Below are 18,763 nucleotides of genomic sequence, written 5' to 3'. Positions count from 1 at the left end.
ACTAATTAAGCTTCCTTATTTATAGATTTCATTATATCACTCCTCTTTTTAAAACCATTCATTGGCTCCTTACGGCCTCCTGAAAAAATCCCTGCTCTTCAGACTTGCTCTCCGGGCTCTCCGTGACCTGGTACCTCTGTACTTGTATCACTGGGTCCCAGGATTTTCTTCTCTCCATATATTTGGCTTCTTGGTAGAGCAGGGGTACCTGTTGTTCCCCTGTGCCTTTATTCCCAGGGGCCCTCACTTCCCGTCTCTCTTTCTCTATGGCTGCTGTGGATTCTTTGAAGGCTCCCTCGGATGCTGCCTTTTACTCTCCTGCCGCAAATGACCCGACTACCCCTGCATACATTTGTGCATTACCTACTTGCTCATGTGTCACCCTATCTCCAGGTTCCACGGGGTGTTTATAGCCAAGCTTCATCCTACCTTTGTGTTTCCTCTGGAGTTCTGTGTGGGGCAGACTCTTCATCAGATATTTGTCCAATGACTAGATGAAGGACTATTTGCTTGGCTATATTTTCTTAAGGATTTCCAGCGAAATACATTTCGCTGCCTTCTTTCTAATACTTGGCAGACCTCAAAGTCAGAAAGTTTGTTCTTCTGATCTATTTTGTCTCATATTAAGCTTGTTTCCTTTGGGTTTTGTCAGGGTGATGATGTAAAAGGACTTTTCTCTCTCCCTGAGGAGAGCAAGCTCTTCCCCTGTTCTTGCCTAGTCCTTTGGAAGCTTCCCTTCCTGGGGGAAAGTGATGGGATGCATGTACCTTTCCTCAGAGTTACAGCCACTCACCTTTCCTTAAAGAGCTTATTTTATGGCCATTTAATTGCTCCATGATTCTTTTCTGGATTCCCTCCAGGGCCCTCTTCCCTCTCAAAATGCAGTTATTTTATGTAAGACTTGTTTTTTCCCAGAAGTGAAGACAGAAGCCAGGAGCTTTTATTGGTGTTCAGTGCTAGGTTGGTGCATCCTCAGGCTTTGTGATTAATAGTGATGAGGTTGGATAGGGGCCTCACCCAGGGACACATCTTGGCTTGTCCTCTGACTGCAGCGTCAAGAACTGATGACCAAGGGAGAGACGGCCCAAGAAGAGGCCTGTTCCCTTGATCCCAGGGTGTCCTTCTGCCAGACTCCAGGTGTCTGTGAGTTTTCTAATTAAAAACAGTGTCCTTAAGACCAGCCGGCTCTGCAAAGGTTAGATGGATTTTGAGCCAACTTCCCAAATGTGATCACCACCAAGGCCAAATGCTTTCCGTTGACATCTGCTCTTTTGTTATCATGTGAAAATTAAGAGCATTTTCTCATGGTGATGAAGTGTTTAGTTCACTGGTTCACATAACTTCTGCAGGTTAACTTTTAACCTGGGTAATACTTGATTCGTACTCACCTGGAAGTGTGCAGTTCTTTCTCTGATGCTGTTCTTATGGATTTGAACTTCAGGTTTCTGAACTTAGTTAGGGTGGAAGATGTGGCAAATATGATGGGCTTTGTTTTTAATGATGGCATTTAATGATGGCGCCATAGTGCATAGAGCACTGGAATGAGGAGTTCAAATCCAGCTGAGTTCAAATTCGGCCTCAGACACTTAGTAGCTGTGTGATTCTGGGCAATTCACTTCACTCTGTTTGCCTCAGTTTCCTCATCTGTAAAATGAGCTGGAGAAGGAAATGGCAAACCGCTCCAGTGTCTTTGCCAAGAAAACCTCAAATGGGGTCACAAAGAGTCGGATGCGACTGAAAATGACTGGACGCATATTTTAAAGAATTGTTGTAATGGTCCAGGGGTGAACTTGGGACCTTGTGATCCCTTCCATTAAAATGCTGGCTGTGGTTAAGTTATGTGGGGGATGAATAGCTATTATGTACTGAGTTAAAGTGAGAGCGTAAGCTTTGTCATATGGCTACCTTTTATTATTATTATAGAGCTTGTGTTTATAGAATGCATTACAGTTTGTTGAGGATTTCCCTTACAACTAAAGATACAGTGCATCCATTTTAAAGATGAGGAAACAGAGAATCCAAGAGATGACTTGCCTGAGGTCACACTGGTCACAGGGTATTTGGTGAAACCAGGTTTTCTGACCCCAACTCCAGCATACTCTCTATGACTGCAACCCATCTTCTCATTTAAGGGATGCTGAGCACGTGTGTTTTGTGAGGTACAGACTTTCCTCATACCGTATAACAGTGGTGGCCAGATCAGTAGTTTGGTGGAGGGAGTATCCTTGCTGCAAATCTCCCTATGCCATTGAGATCACAGGTCTGGACTTTCTGTCTGAGGGGGGAAATCTGAGGATTTTATTTTTGTCTTTTCTTATAGAAATTAGAAGTATTTCTCCTCAAATGTGCTGAAATTGACTGACTCTTGTTCAGTTCTCACCTGTTTTCTTCCCAAGATGTGCTGTGCGTCTTGAGTTGAAGGCTCTCCCCTTATTCCAAGTCGTGGCAAAGTTAAGTGTCTGATTCCTTTGGAGATCGCGTCAGGGTGAGCTAGGGCAGGGGTCGTTGACAGCGTCTTCAGGATCCCCCAAGTGCCTCCCATGCATATGTGAAGACGTCCTTGAGAGACGTGGTCACCGATGGTGATGACTTTGTTTACCCATCCTCTGGGTGCATTGAAAACAAAAAACAAGGCAGCAGCACTGTGCTCCCCAAAGGTGTTTGTGAGGGTCCCTGAGGCTGGCCTATACGAGAGTCAGGGTTTATTCTCCCACTCGGTATTTGTTAGACGCGTCTTTAGAGGGATCCTCTAGGCGTGCGCCTCCCTAGGCGGTCTTGTTTGTGGATACGTTGGGCTGATTATATCAGGCTTCAGAACAGGACAGCGTTCCAGAACGTGAAATTTGGGATTACTCAGTAGAGATTGGACCAACAATTCATTTCCTTCATGGCCCCCTTCCTCCCAGTCCCCCCACCCCCATCCATTCTTCCTTCTCAGGTTTCCTGGGTGTATTCCCCTTGTCTCCGCTCACACAGCTCTTTGCCTCCCTCGGCTAGGTCCTCATCAGTGTTCTGTTTTCTGGTTCTCATTGCCCTTAGCGTCTGCCTTCTCTAAGCCAGCCTCCACAGACCTGTTAACGTGCTCTTCCTATAACCCAGGTCTGGCTTGGTCACGTTTGCTTAAGAAGCTTTAGTGGGCCCCTGATGCCCTCAGTTTGGTAAAAGCCTAAGTCCATTATTTGGCATTTAAAACCCTTCCCAGTCTGGCTTCATTTCATCCATCTTTCTTTCTCTGAGTGTGTGTGTGTGTGTGTGTGTGTGTGCGTGTGTGTGTGTGTGTGTGTGTGTGTGTTTTATTTCAGGCTTTTTCTCATGATTGACCATGTGTTTTTTCCACCTTCTTCTTGTATTCCTGTATGCTTGGCCACTTGCCTCTGGTTTTTCTCCTCCCTCTTTGGCCCCAGCAGCTGGGATCCTGGGTGTCCTCAACCTCTTGAGTTGAGGGTTCTTGGGGTCAGCTGCCTAGACACTGCCATGAGGAAACTTGAGGAGGAGTGGCTTGGCCCAGCTAGGTTCCCCCTTTCCCCTGGCATCCATGTCCTTTCACCTGACCCTGAGATCGTGCCTGCGTCTATTTCCCTCTCCCCTTCCCACTTTCCATCCTGGCTCTGGGCAGAGTCCTTGGCCATTCCTCTTGGTGGGTTGAGACTGGGGGAGATCTGGACTGAGGAGCTGCTGTGGGGAAGCAGTCTGGGCCCCCTATAGCTGGACCCTGAGTCCAGAACCTGGGAGTTTGCTCTCACTGTGCCTGTTATCTGGAGTGGGTTGGGGGGGCTGGGTGGGGAGAGTGAGTGCTTATACACAGATAAATACATACAAAATATCACTCTAGCAGTGTCGTGTTAATTCATGAGGCTTTTCTGTTTTCTTGTCTTGTGGCTTCAGGTGCAGTGAGTTTATATCTGGTGGGTAATTGTTTTTTTTTTCCTGCAGTTTTTGAGAGTTGCTGGAAAACAACTTCTACCTTGTCAGTCTTATGACCATGCCCTCATGTTTTTTTTTTTTTTACTGATGCCCTTTCCCTTTTTACACTGGCGTCCCTTCCCGCTGACACCCTTTCGCCATGGGAACCTTCCTTGAAGGCACCTGAACAACCCAAATCCTCCTGCACTGTCGTCACCACCTTGGTACCAAGACAGGGAAGCAGGCATCTTCTCGCCCCATCCTCTGATGGGTCTGCACTGATCAGGGTGTGGGGTTGTCTTAGTATTCCTATGATACCGTGTACGTTCTTCTCCTTCTTTCCCCCGCTCACACAAGTCTCTCCAGGTTTCTCTGAATTCTTGTTGTTGTTCTTAGGGCACAATAATATTCCATTAACACTCATGCATCACATGTGGTTCCACCATCGGTGGACAGCCACTTTGGTTGTGATTCTTTCCCTCCGTGAAAAGTGCTGCTCCAACCATTTTTGTTTATTTGGGATAAATCTTTGGGATAAATAAATTTGGGATAAATAAATTTCTTCTTCCTTTGACCCCCTTGGACCTATATCTAGTTGTGGTATTGTTGGATCAAAGGATGTGTACAGTTTTAGCAGCTTTCCTTGCATAATTCACAGTTGTTTTCCACAATGGTTGGATGATCATACAGCTCCAACAGATAGTGAGTTAATGTACCTATTTCCCCTCCAGACCCACCAGCATTTTCATGTTCCTCTCTTGTGGATCTCTGCCATTCTAATGGGTGTGGTGGGAATTCTCAGTGTTCCTCTCCTTGACATTTTTCTTAGTGTTCTGAGCGTTTGTCCGAGGAGTTGTTGATAATTTGCATTTCTTCTTTGAAAGCGGCTTGTTTGGATCCTTTGAACACGACGTCTCAGGGAGCAGCTCTTGTTCTGGGTTTGTATTGACGCCCAGAGCAGCCTCTCTCGGAGATTTGCTGCAAGGCTTGTGGTTCTTTTCCCCCCAACTGATAGCTTCTTGTCTTGCTCTAACTGCATTGATTTTGTTCTTTGAAAAGATTTTAAACTCTATTTCATCCGAATTGTGTATTTTATCTTTGATGATCACCCCATGGCATGTTGGGTTAAGAATCCTTCCCCAGCTGTGGTTGTGTGTGGCATTTCCTCCCATTCATCTCTTCCTTGGGATGGGTTCATGCTATCTCTGCAGAAGGATTTCACATCACTCCCCCTCAGGTCTTCTGCCTTCCTGGCCATTCCCTGTACACTTTGCCGCCTCTCCTGTGTCCTTGCCTTTGCCGAGGCTGTGCCCCGTACCTGGAGTGCTGTCCCTCCTCTGCTCCCTGGATTCTCTAGCCCCCCGCGAGGCTCGGCTCAAGTGCCGTCTTAATTGAGGTCCCTTCCGGGATGCCCCAATTCTTGCTCAATCACTTTGTGTATATTTTCTGTGTATTTATCTGTGTTAACGTGTTGTTTCTCTCCAGTAGAGTGGAAGCTTCTTCAGGGCAGGGATTGTTTCATTTTTATCTGTGGATCAGCAGTGTCTAGCACAGCGGCTGGCATGTTGTAGGCGCTTGATGGATACTTACGGAATGGCATGGAATTCAAACAGATATAATCAAGTGGATCCAGGGGGAAGATGACTTGGTGTGAGAAGCCTTGGAGTTGATTCCTGGGTCTGCCTCTCCATTATTCTCTGTACACCCTGGATAATCCTTCTGGCCTACAGCTTCCTCTTCTACAATTGGGAAGACTGGACGAGGTGACCATGGAGGCCTTTCAAACTCTAGCCGTCTGATAGGAAGAATGAGCTTGAGTGGGCTCATTGACTTAGCCCATGAATACCTATATTTTGGAAAGTATCCCAAGCTGATTTCTGCCTTACGTGGAGGTGTTTTTGACCCCAGTATTCTTCCAGTGGTACGTTATGGACTGAAGTCATGGAAACACCAGAATCTCATAGAAACCCAAATGACTGCCTTGAAGGGCCGTGGAAGGACGCTTGATATTGTGAGACAGCAAGAGGAAGACTTCAAAAGCATTGTTGGCGATCAGAGGAGGAGGAGGCTTGCTGTGTTGGAGAGGAAGGCGGTTGCAGGGAGCTCTCCCTGCGTAGCGGTTGAGTGCGTCCTGGCCATTTGAGCAGTTTCTTTAAGTGTCCAATGTGGCAGCCCAGAATCGTCGTGGATATAGGAAAACAGAGGTTCTTTTTGGATCTAAGAGTCCAGATGCCTTGGGCCCTAGAGAGAGTTTTGAAGCTGCAGTCTCCAGTCAGGCCTGGACCTTTCTCTTGCCCTCCTCACATGCGCCGATCAAGCCCACGAGGAGCACATATTCTTCCAATTCGCAGTTCAGGGATGTGTAGGTGTATGTGTATAGGGAAGGGGGTGGTAGTGGGTTTAACTCCTTTCTAAGGAACTTAGAGCATTTAGTTATTTCCCTAGGCATGTGAACCTTTCTGACCTTAAGCATGAAGCTGGGATTTGCCATATCGCATTTCCCATTTTTGTCATGGCTGACCTTCTCTTTGAGAGTTAAAAAAATATATATATATTCTGTACAAGCAGATGTTCCTTGCTATCCCTGCTTTCTCTGTAGCTTACCTCCCCTCCCTTTCCCTCCCAATGCCTTGAATCATGAATTACTGGACCCGAGGTACTCCCTTGAGAAGTGCGCTCTTCCCACTGACGCTACAAGGGTTTCTCTCTTATTGTTCTGATGATAACTGTCTGGTGTCTTCTCCTCAACTGTGTCTGAAGCAGTGGGACCAAATCCAGGACCTGGAATTTCTGCCAAGGCCACGTAGCTCAAGAGTTAGAAAGGCGTGGCCCCAGAGAAGAGTAGAAGAAGGTGCCCCCTCCCTGCCACTCCTGGCAAAACAGTGCAGACAATGCCTGATTTTCGGCTTTTTGATGAATTGCTTGATTTTGCTGATTTTTTCCCCCTCTCTTCTTTTGTTTTTTCTTTTTTACTTAAAAAATTCTTTGTTATAAGAAATGATTCTTTGGAAGGGAGGAATGGAAGGGGTATAGGGAGAAATCTAGGTGAAAAGGTATCAATAAAAATCTATTAAATTTAAAAAAGAAAAGAAAAGAAAGGCAACTTGTCAAATCTTGGTCAGGCCTTGTGAAGGTTATTGAATTTCTGCCATTAAAATGTTTCATTGTCATTTGGCTTCCATTTTTTTTGGGGGGGGGAGGAGAGGCACCTTATTCATAAGCCATGGTTCTTTTTTTTTTTTGGCTAGGCAGTGGGGTTAAGTGACTTGCCCAGGGTCACACAGCTAGTAAGTGTTATGTATCTGAGGCCGGATTTGAGCTCAGGTCCTCCTGACTCCATGTCTGGTGCTCTATCTGCCGTGCCACCTAGCTTCCCCAGCCATGGTTTTTTGTAGAAGAAGTTTCCTCCTTGTGCTCAGAGTGGGACTGACTGCTCCAGAATGAAACAGGGATCCCTCACAGCCTCATCTCAGCTTACCCTCTCCCTCAAATGTCTTTTTCTTTCTTTCTTTTTTTAAATCAAGAGAAGCAATGTTTATATTTTATAAGGGAAATCAATAATGTATCCTATGAGTTGGCCCAGAAAATGTTTCCTGGCCCTCTTGAGAAGTTTGTTCACTTCACCATGAGGCATTCAGAAACATTAAAAAAAGAAAAGAAAAGAAAATCTTCCTGTGGCATTTGTAGAGCTTGGTATAGCGGTCAGAGGCCAGGGACCAGGGGCACAGCCGGGCTTTGACTCTGGGATTTATGTTGCTTTTGGAAGAAGCAAGTGAATTCGAGGCCTTTGTTTTTGGTGGTGGCCAAGGTTTTCAAAGGCAAGTAGTGATGCCTCTAGTCAATTTGTGCGTGATTTGTAGTGGAAAAACATTACCACACAGGGGGAGGATCTACTTCAAAGGCTCTGACTAAGTCACCTCAAGGTGAAGGTTGGCTCATGATGTGGCTTCCTCTTCCTGCCTCTGCCGTTTGCCTTCAAATCTGTAAATGAAAAAAACAATCTCAAAGCTTTAGAAAAAATTAGAATTGCAGATAAATGGAGCTGTTTGGTTTCCAGCGAACACTTGAACGCCGTGGAGGAGATGAGAGCAAATGATTGATGTTTTGTTTCTAAGTTTCTTCAAATCCATCTGGAAATGCGTGGTGAAAAACCGTATTAACAGCAGCAAAATTCTTCATTAACTTTGCATTTTAACTATATTTAGTAATTTGAAACATCAACTTTTATTGCAAATAGGACTTGAGAGTGTGAGGCTACTCTACTCATTTGACAACCCTGTCTCTCCACTTTCCTGTGTATTTTCTCTTCCTCTCTTTCCTGGGGAGTCACTCGGAAGAATGACTAGAAGACGGGCAGGAAGTTAGCTCGGAATTTCATTCTTTCTTCTCTTGGCCAGCGCGAACTGTTGAAGCTTTTGCAGAAGAATGGGATGCAGGGTGTTCCTCTCTGGATTTGGTCTTGCGTCTCAACCTGAGCTTGACAACTTTCATTTCCTTATTTATATATTTTTATTAAAAATATTTTTTTCCCAATGGCGTCTTCTGGTTTTTACCGAGCACTTTTACTGGTATATTTCTCTCTTCCAGTCTCTTCCCAGAATGTCAACCCTTATAGTAAATATGCAGGATGATGGGGGTAAAAAGCCACAAAAACCTAACCACACATTGGCAGATCCAACGTTAGATGTGAAGTCCCATCCGTAGGCCCCTGACTCTGTGTCCCAGCTGGATTCCTTTGTTGTTCTAGTTCTGTTGTAACTATAAGTCGCTGACCACACGTTGTCCTGGTCCTGCTTACTTCATCACACGTTAGCTCACGTCAATCTTCTTGGGCTTCTCTGAAGTCTTCGTAGGTGTCACCTCTTACGCAGAGCAGTGTTTTGTGGTGTTCACGAGCTGCCTGGTGTCTGCCCAACCCCTGATCAATGGGCATCTGTCTTGTGGCTGCAGGTGGTTTAGTGCCTGGGAGACTTCTTTCTATCACAGTACAGGCCCATCATGAGCTTTTCTGTCTTCCCCAACCCACACGTGGTGTGGTGGTGTGGTGGTGTGGTGGTGTGGTTGTGACCTCCAGACTCCCCTCCACACCTCCCCTCTAACTCTCCTGTAGGTGTTGTTTTGCTTGGTTTTTATTTTCTTGGCACTTAGTACAGTGAATTCATCTAGACCGACACCTTCATTTTGTATTTCAGGAAACGGAAGGCCCAGAGGTGAAGTGATTCCCCCCGGGTCAAATAGGCAATAAATGCCAGAGGCAGGCCTGGCATCCAGATCCCCCATGCCAAAATCAGTATTCTTTGCCTTGTACCACTTGGGGTATATACCTTGTAGTGAGATTGCTGGGGCAGAGGGCATGGACCCCTGAGTCACTTTCTTAGCATAATTCCAACTTACTTCCCAGAGTGTTGATCCAGCCCACAGCTGGGTAGGAAGGCAGGAGGGCAGGAGGGCCTCAGCACCCTGTCTCTCCAGCCTCTTCCAGCCTCGACTCTGCCCATCTTGAGGCTTCAAGACTGCCTTCCTGGCCCCGTGACCTTTTATTGGTCATTTCCTAGGATGGTGTGAGGATCAAATGAGAGAGAACAGGGATGAAGGTGTCACTCAGGCACCATGGCTATCCCTAAAGACCTTTTATGAGAAAACAAATGATTGGTCTTTCCAAAGTGTGCTTGTCAGCACCGGAGGATAGGCCTTCATGCCTTTGGGCTCCAGATTCTCTAGCAGACTTTTAAAGAGAGCCAGTATCATGACTTAATTGATCACTGAAGTTGCATGTAGAAATGGCACTCTTCAGAAGATGAGCACTTTTCATTTAAGCAGCTGATGGCGCAGTGCACAGAGCCCTGGGGTCTGGAGTCAGAAAGACCTGAATTTAAATCTGGTCTCAGACAACCTCCGCCTCAGTTTCTTCATCTGTAAAAAGGAGAAAATAGTAGCATCTACATGCCCTCCCCCATTGTTGTGAAGATAAAATGAGATATTTGTAAAGCACTTCGTAAACTTTGAAGCACAATATGAATGCCAGTTTTTTATTAACTATTTGTTAATGACAGTTGTTAATTATTCATGATGATAATGTTATTCAGCAAATGTTTATTAAACACCTCCAATGTGGAGGTACTTGGCTAGCTCCTGGAGGTACAAGTATACAGTACTTGCCCCAGGGGAGCTCACAGTGGACAAACAGGGACAGGACATGTAGACAAGGTATGATGTGGCAGGGGCAAAGGCACAGATATTGCCTTCCCGAGGTGCCTCCAACTCCCTGATTCTGTGGTTCTCTGAATGAAGTGGCAAGAACCCTGCGTGTGGATTCTCAGGACCTGTCTTTCAGCTCCAGCTCTACTGCTTGCTACCTGTGTCATCTCGAGGGTAGACACCTCACTGCTCTGGGCCTCAGTTTCCTCATCTGTAAAGTGAGGAGGTTAGGCTAGATGATTTCAAAGGTTTCCTCTAGCTCCAAATCCTATGAGAAATCCTCAAAGAATGCTGCAATGACATTTGAGGAAGAGAGAAGTCTCTTGTTCAGGTAGTGGGATAAGGGGAGGCAATGTGGAGGTGGTTCCTGAGTAGGACCTGGGAGAGAAAGGTTTTCAACAGGAAGAGAAGTGGGAGAAAGATGTTTGTTCCAGGCCTGGGGTTTGGGGAGAGGAGGAGACACAACCTGGGTGAATGCATGGAATGGGAGATGGCGGAATCAGTTTCCTCAGCTGTAAGTTGGGGGTGATAACAGCACCTACCTCACAGGATCACAGCCCTTCCCTTCCCCCAGAGACTTCTTAAACTTGGTGTGTTCTGAACCCAACTCATTATCTTTTCCTGTCTTCTTAACTTCTCTATGACTGTCCAGGGCACCCCCATCCTCCCAGTCCCCCAGGCTCACGCCCTGGGTGTCATCCGCTATCCCTGCCCCTCACTCACCCCCCATCCAATCAGCTGTTAAGTTGTGTTCTTTCTGCCTTTGTGATATCTTCTCTCCCTCATCTCCCTCACCTGGCTTCCTTCGAGTCCCATCTAAACTCCCACCTTCTACAAGAAGCTTTTCCCAGCCTCCTTAAAATCTCGGTGCCTTCCCTCTACTGACCATCTTGAATTGATCCCAGCCGCAGCTTGTTTGTATGTAGTTCTTTGCATGTTGTCTCTCAGTCCGCTGTGAGCTCCTTCCGGGCAGCCGTGGTTCGGCATTTCTTTGTAATACCGGCGCTTAATTCGTCTAGAACGGGCTTGTGGACTCTCTGGTTGAAGCTGTCCCACAAAGATAAATACATTTGGCATCTAGAGGCAGAGAGAACCGCCACAGTGCCCCAGACTCGGCGTTCATTCAATTATGAGATTAGGATAAGGAGATGAGGATAAAGGAAGGAGCCATCTTTTTAAATTGGGTGAAGTGTGGAGAAAAAGCTGCCTAGAGGAGGTAACATTTAAGCTGGGCTTTGAATATCGACAGGTGGAAGATAAATGGTGGGCATTTTAGGCCCAAGAAATGGGAAAGGCCCAGGAGTGGAGGTGGGAAAGTGTTGGAAATGTTTAGCCCTAGAGTATAGAGACTGGGAGAGAGAGGAAAAGGTAGGGTGAATGCTGATGGTGGAGGACCTTGGATGCTAGGCTGAGGAGAAATGAGCTTGAAAAATGAGCTTGGTAGTTCTTCTGATCTGGTGTTTCTGGAAAGGGGATAACCCTAGAGAGGAGACAGATGGGTAGCTCGGGGTCAGGGATGGACTTTCATCTTTCATTGTGATGCTGGGGAAAATACTGAACTTCCTTTTTGTTTTTTTGTTTTTTTTTTAATTTAGAAAGAAAAGGAGCAGCAGGACATACAACTGGATTTGTCCCGGGGTGCCCGGGAAAAGCGAGAGATGATCACTCCAGCACTCCGAGAAGCCCTTTCCAAACAAGGTGAAAATCTCAGCGGATTGTTGGTAGATGGCATTCTTTTTGAAGTTGGCTCACTTAGGACCTGCCTCCATGAAAGGAGCGGGAGGAGGAAGCAGGTTTTTATTTACTCCTCTGTCTTGAGTTGGTTCAGCGGCTACAGGAGAATGAGCGACCAATGTAGAATGCCAGTGAGCACGCCCCCCACTGTCCCCCTCTTGTGCCCAGGCTTTGGCCCTGGGCTGGTTGTGTAGACCAGCAAAGTTCCCGCTGGCCTCGTCTGCTCCTCTGCCCTAGTGAGTATGATGCACATTTTGGGACAGAAGATGCCCTCAGTTCATCTCCGGCTTCTTATTAGGTGACTCCTGGTGTTGTCCCTTTAAGTCTTGGCTCACTTATGAAGTGAAATTAAGAGTAATCTCTTTCTTACTTAAATTTTTCTGTCATAGATTTCAAGGGTAGGATATTTCAGTGCTGAAATTTATTTTGAAAGGGTGAATGAATTCAAGTGAACCTTGAAGATGATCCATTTAAGAAATGCAGCTCAGTCGTTCTCAGGAGAATGTTTTAAAGTGATCGTTGGAGGTGGAGTTTAGTGTCTTTTTTTTTTTTGTGAAGCAATTAGGGTGCCCAGGGTCACACAGCTAGTGTCAAGTGTCTGAGGTCGGATTTGAACTCGGGTCCTCCTGACTCCAAGGCTGGAGCTCTATCCACTGCGCCACCTAGCTGCCCCCTCAGCGTCTTTTGATCCTCATCCTTCCTTTTGCCTTTCTCCAAGTATTTCTGTGCACTCACTAGATGCCAGCCTTTGAAACTGAAGTTCAGTGTAGCGTCCTCTAAAACTAGCCGTGTGCAGTGCCAGCCTCTTCAAGCCAAGTTTGAATGATTGCATCATTACCAGCACTGAAATTGTTTTGAGTCGCCGTTGTTCTCACTTAGTCACGAATGGACTGAATCCTCACACTCTTCCACGCCCTCCCTTTTTCTTTTGCCCATTGCAGGCGTCGGATTCTGCCGCTGTTTCTATGTGTGTTCAAAACAGATACGTTTGCTTATTAAGTTGCATTGAGAATCCTAGGAGGCTCGATGGAGAGGCCGAGGGACTTGAGAAGTCATTAGGTCCAGTTCTGCTTTTTTGAATACAGTCTCCTTGTTTACAATTGGTTCCACCTCCATGCCCCTAAGGGCAGTTGGGTGGCAAAGTAGACAGAGCGCTGGCCTTGGAGTCAGGGAATCTCATCTTCCTGAGTTCAAATCTGGCCTCGGACACTTACTGACTGTGTGACTCTGGGTGAGTCGCTTCACCCAGTTTGCCTCAGTTTCCTCATCTGTCAAATGAACTGGAGAAGGAAATGGCAAACTGCTCCAGTATCTCTGCCAAGAAAACCCCAAATGAGTTCACAAAGAGTCAGACACGACTGAAAAAAGACTGAACAAAATCACTCCCTTAATTCCTTTATTTTTTTCTTTTTTTTATTAATTTATTTTTAGTTTTCAATAATCACTTCCATACGCTTTTGCGTTTTAAATTTTTCTCCCCCTCCCTCCCCTCCTCCCGTCTCCTCCCCACTTCCCTTCCCAAGATGGCGTGCAGTCTGATATAGGCTATACATATACATTCCTATTAAATATATTTTCACATTAGTGATGTTGTAAGGAAGAATTAGAACCAATAGGAAGAACCACAAGAAAGAGGAAGCAAAACAAAGCAGAAGGAAAAAAAAAGAGCAAATAGTATGCTTCGATTTGCATTCAAACTCTGTAGTTCTTTCTCTGGATCCTAATTCCTTTAGAATCTGTGGTTTCATCTGTTTAAGGAATTCTTAGTGGGGAAATCCCAGATCCCTGTGTAGATAGGTGACTTTTCTTTGATGTACACTTAGCTGCCCTGTGACACTGAGAAGTCAAAGCACTCGCCTGGGCTCTGCTACAGCCAGTATGTGGTTGAGGAGTCACTTGAACCCAGGCCTTCTGAGTCCAGTCTGGCCCACTCTCCATGAATGAAGCACCACACTGCATTGCATGTATCTTGGTAGCTAGTGAAATCCTTGGGAAGGTCTGTGGTTGTAGTGGTGTGGTTGTTTTCTCCAGGGCTCCAGGGGCTCCACGCCTTAGGTGGTCCTCTTGAGTTGCTGGGGTAGAACTCTCCCACTGTGCCTAATCTTCTGGGGATAGGCCTCTGAGTCTAGCCAGGCCCCCCTTGGATGCCAGATGTGCAGTCAGTCTGTGCCTGGGCTCTCCCTTGAAGCCTCTGTGGCTCACGCTTTGCTGGTATGTCCTTTGGGAACCCAGGGATACCTTCTGGAGGAGACTGTGACTTACGGTGGCTCCGGTGGTCCATAAGGGATCATTTTCAGAACAAAAGGGAATCTCAACAATTGTATCAGAAAACTAGATTCATGTGCGTGTTGTTTCTCCTTTAAAATGTAAGCTTCTTGAGGCTGGGGACTGGCCCATGTTTGTCTTTTTATCCCCAGGGCCTAGCAAACAGTAGGCACTTGATAAATGCTTCCTGGTTGATCGGTATTAAATGGCTGTGAGTGGTGCTCCTCCCTTGACCCAGTGGGACATAAATTGGAGTGAAGGCTTTTTAGATCAAGCTAACCACAGACTTACTGAAATTATTATATTGGAGGTAGAAAAGCAGGCACCAATTGGAGAAGATGCTGAGGTTGATTCATCCTCAGCTGCTCCCCACAGGTTTAACTTTCTTTCCTTTTCAGTGGGATCCCTGAGGGCGCAATTAGGGAGATAAAAGGCGGCAGAAGTTAACGCTGCAATTCACAGGGCTGCTGGGCCTTTGTCTGACTTCCCCCCCATTGCCCTTTGGACTCCATACTAATCATTTATATCCTCCAGGAAAATCGATCTCATTTATTGCAAAGTAGGTAAGCTCAATATCGATTCCAACAATGTTAGTGCTGGTGATATTGCAACAATTTAAATGTGACCTGAAGCTGCCCAGGCCTGTTGGAGGTAGTTTCCCAGGGCATTGGGCTTAATTCAGGTTTGTGAGCAGCATTTACTTTCAGCCTAAGATACAGACTCAGGGCAAGACTCTTCTTCAGTGGCGCTTACTAAAAGCATCTGTTTTGGGAGCAGACGCTTCTGCTGAAGATGCTGAGTGCATTTGAGCCACAGTATCCAGTGGTTTGGTGAAAAACAAACCAGAAACAGAAGTATGGGAGGAGATCATGTGGGGTGGGGGATGGCGGCAGCTCAGAATTATTTCCCATGGTGGCTCATGGAAATGCTGTGTTATGGGGAGAAAAGGATGGTCATAATAAAGACAAGAGAAGGGTGACACTTCCTGAGGACAAGAACCACATCTGTGTAGAACTTGTGCCAGCCCAGTGCCAGCCAGCCCAGGGTTCTGTGCCGGGTGGGTGCTCGACGCATCTTTATTCAGCAAGTAAATGAGTGAATGAACCCCGTATGTGGACACGTCCAGATGATGGCCAGAGCTGCTTGTCCTCAGTTGGCCTTTTTAGTCACTTAAGAATACCCAGAGGACAAGACTTTTGTGGTCTGATACAGAATGAAGCAGTCTATGCAATAACTATGACCATGTAAGTGGAAAGAATGAGCAAAGGACAATTAACAGTGAATGTTGTGAAATTACAAAGCGCAAGCCTGGCCCCAAACAAGGGAGAGCTGGGAGAAGCCACCCTTGGCCTGTCCTTTGCAGAGGTCCGAAGTCGGCAGGGGTGGAACCCTGCACGTATTTTCAGCTTTTTTTCGATGTCTGGATTGGTTTTGTTAATTTTTTTTCCTCTTTTTCCTTAAAAATTATTATATGGAAGGTCAAATACTGAAGCTGAAGCTTAAATGCTTTGGCCACATAATGAGAAGACTAGACTCGTTGGAAAAGACCCTGATGTTGGGAAAGCCTGAAGGCAAAGGCACAGGGAAGGGCAGAGGATGAAATGGGTAGATAGTGTCTTGGCAACAGTGAACATGGCCTTGGATAGACTCTGGGTGATAGTGGAGGGTAGAAGGGCGTGGCGTGCTGTGGTCCATGGGTCACCACGAGCTGGACGTGACAGAGCTCCTGAATGACAACAACAAAGGACTAGTCCTTTTATCCAAACTAACATGTCTCAATAGCAAAAGTATAAATACGGCAGGTATTCAAATGAAGGAAGATAAAAAATAAATACCACTTGTCTCATAACATTTTCACACACACACACACACACACAAATATTATATGGGATGGCTCCTTGGGAGAGAGAGAGGGGGAGGGATTCTAGGAAGAATTTTGGTGATGGAAAAGCAAAAGACATCAATAAGAAGTATTTAACAAAAAGAATACACAGATAGTGTACTTGTCTTCTGAGTTTAGCATCATTCTTACCGTCACCATTAAAGTATTCATTCGGTAGTTAAGGGCCCCAGCTAACAGGAAACCTGCCCCTCTTCCTGTCATTTGTCTGATTCTGATACATTGAGCTTCTGCCTCTCAGTGATGTAAGATGTCTGTAGTCCTGGGGACTCAGTCCTCGGGTTCAGTCTTGAACGGCTTCAAGCTACAGCAGCTGGGGATCTTCTCTGAAGAGCGTTGCTTGTCACTGCCTTCAGACCTGAAAAGTGGAATAACACAGTTCTTATCAACAAGAATGACCGCATTTCCTCTGTTGCCAAGCTCCTTAGTGGGATGGCAAAGACACGTAGACAGAAAAGGCTGGCGTGGCTGATGGATTCAGGATTATAGCTCCTGATATCCAAGGAATTCTGCCATGTCCCATGTATACCTTGATTTAGCACATTCATGCCCGTTGTGGTGACCCGGTACCCTGGGTCGGTGCCTTTGGCAAAGACTCTGGATGGCCGTCCCATCCAAGGCCCGGGGGTCCTTGCCACTCAGACTGTGCCTGTAGCTTCGGACGGGGCTGGTTGTCTTGACGCTACGGTCTGGGCTGCTTTGGCTGTCTGTGGAGCTGGGAGACGGGTCAAGCCTCTCAGCACGGGTTTTCTTGCCTCCTCTTTTATGGGGATACACCGCTGGTGGTGTGGACGTGATCAATAAACCCTGGAGCCAGACTTGGGGAAGCTGGGCTCTGCCTCTGTTCCCTGGGAGGCAGAACTGGGCCATTTTGCTTCCTACTGGGGAACCGGTACAGAACATGGCTCGCCACCTTTGCTCAGCAAGGGGACCTCAGAGAAGCTGGGTCTCCGGCTCTGTGACCCTTGAACTCACGAGGCATCATCCAGCTTCTCTTGGTGCTTTCACCCTTGCCGGTTGCATTCTGGGCAGATTCTCCACGGGGAGCGGGGGATGGGTTCCTCGGATTCAGTCTTACTGGGGCTTAGCAGTTAGCACAGTTGCAGTGAGGGAGGGAGGCTGGGAAATGAGAGAAAGCCAGAACTCTAACAGGTGTTGGTATGCTTTCTTCTCTCTCCTCTGTCACAATTACAATAATTATACCTGTTATTTATGTCGTGTCTTTCTTCCAAGGGGCTCATCAGGTTTTAGGCTTCTCTTATCAGAGTAGGCTAGGAAGCAGACGTGAGGACTGCCCTTCCCTCTGATAGATGGATGGGTGAAATGAAAGTCCTGGGTTTGAGTCTCCTCACTGGCTCCAAGTAGCTGGGCACTTACTACATGCCAGGTGCTGTGCTAGGTTCTGGGGATACAAAGAAAGGGGAAAAAGCCGCCTTTTGAGGTCCCTGACCCAAGGAGTTCACCTTCTAATGAGGAGACAACATGCAAACAACTCTGTATATACAAGATCAATCCAGAGTAGATGGGGAGTAGTCTGAGAGCAGAAGGTACTGACAGTGGTGGGGGACCAGGCAAAGAGGTGTCTCCTGCAGAGGGGGAGTCCTCAGGGAGTCCTCAGGGAGGCCAAGTCGAGTCTCTTAGGGAAGGGGAGTGAGGAAAGGAATAAGCATTTATATAGTACCTGCTGTGTACCATGCACTGTGCTGAGGGCTTGAGCTGATCTCACATGCTTTCCAGTCTCCCTTGCAGCCAAGATTAGAATCCAGTTCTACGAGTTATCAGCTTTCCTTGATGACACCGCCTTCAGCCTAGATGGAGTTTAGTTGTGTTTAGGTGAGAACTCTTCACTGGAAGAGTGCCTCTCCTCTCTGGGCTACATTCCTGAGCCTCTCAAGAGCGTGTAGCCCTTCCGTCATGACTGGAAAGCTCAACATGGTGGGTATGTCCAGTGCATGGCAGAAAATATGAAGAAAACAGGGCCCGGGGAATGTTCCTGAAAGAAGCTGCTGGACAGCTACTCACCAAAGAGATAGTTGTGTGCCAGAATAGAAAAGTCAGGAAAAATGTGGATTTTATTTATCTGACTCTTTGTGCCATTGGGAGGTTGCAACAAATTATCTGTAAGATTGCTTTCAAGTAGAGGTTTGGACAGAGAAATAGGGTGCTTGAATTTGCCTAAACGGCCCAGAAACATTTGTTGGGCAGGCCTGGTCTTCATTTATGGATTGTTATTACAAGCTGGGCCATGTTCTTGGGGAGTGTCTGATAGTTGTAATTTGTTGGCATGTCTAATTTCCCACCTTGTTCACCCAGGGTGCATAGACAGTAGGTGGATGCCTATTTGTTTGGTCCATGACCTGATTATTGGTGTCCGCAGTGAAGGTAGCCATCTCTTGGGGTGGCGGTATGTGTGCTAAGGACTTGAAACCTTGTTAATTCCAGACCACACTTGGAAGTATGTCAATGGTCATAGGAGAGTGAAGTGGAGAGAAGAAGGCCAGAGGAAACTCTGGTTTGTAAACTAAACTTATGTGACATCTCTGAAATCAACCACTTAGAACTTGCATTTGGAATGAACAGATTTAATTTTCTCTGTGCCGGGAGTTTTTTCCTCAAATAATTTAAAAAGAACAAGATTTCATTGCCTCACAACATTTGTGCCTGACAAAGATTCACTCTAGCTGGTCTTGGTGGACACCGGTAAGACGGCTGCTTTTATCAGGCCCTTTATGTTGTATCCACATCTGAACTCTGCTTGTTCAG

The 18,763-nt window shown here is 46.4% G+C and overlaps 1 protein-coding gene across 3 annotated transcripts in view; it reads left to right on the top strand.

Annotated features, from left to right (window-relative positions):
- TYW1 (tRNA-yW synthesizing protein 1 homolog) overlaps positions 1 to 18,763 on the top strand; it is a 242,919-nt gene that overhangs the window by 39,952 nt on the left and 184,204 nt on the right. For all 3 annotated transcript variants that reach the window (XM_027862445.1, XM_027862446.1, XM_027862447.1), the window contains exon 8: positions 11,697 to 11,799. In XM_027862445.1, the coding sequence (XP_027718246.1) occupies positions 11,697 to 11,799 (103 nt within the window). The remainder of the gene's footprint in view (positions 1 to 11,696; positions 11,800 to 18,763) is intronic.

This window comes from Vombatus ursinus, unplaced genomic scaffold, assembly GCF_900497805.2.
Source record: "Vombatus ursinus unplaced genomic scaffold, bare-nosed wombat genome assembly UNPS02014768.1, whole genome shotgun sequence".
Classification (NCBI taxonomy): Eukaryota; Metazoa; Chordata; class Mammalia; order Diprotodontia; family Vombatidae; genus Vombatus; species Vombatus ursinus.
The sequence above is the reverse complement of the archived record's forward strand: the minus strand, read 5'-3'. Positions and strand labels throughout refer to the sequence as shown.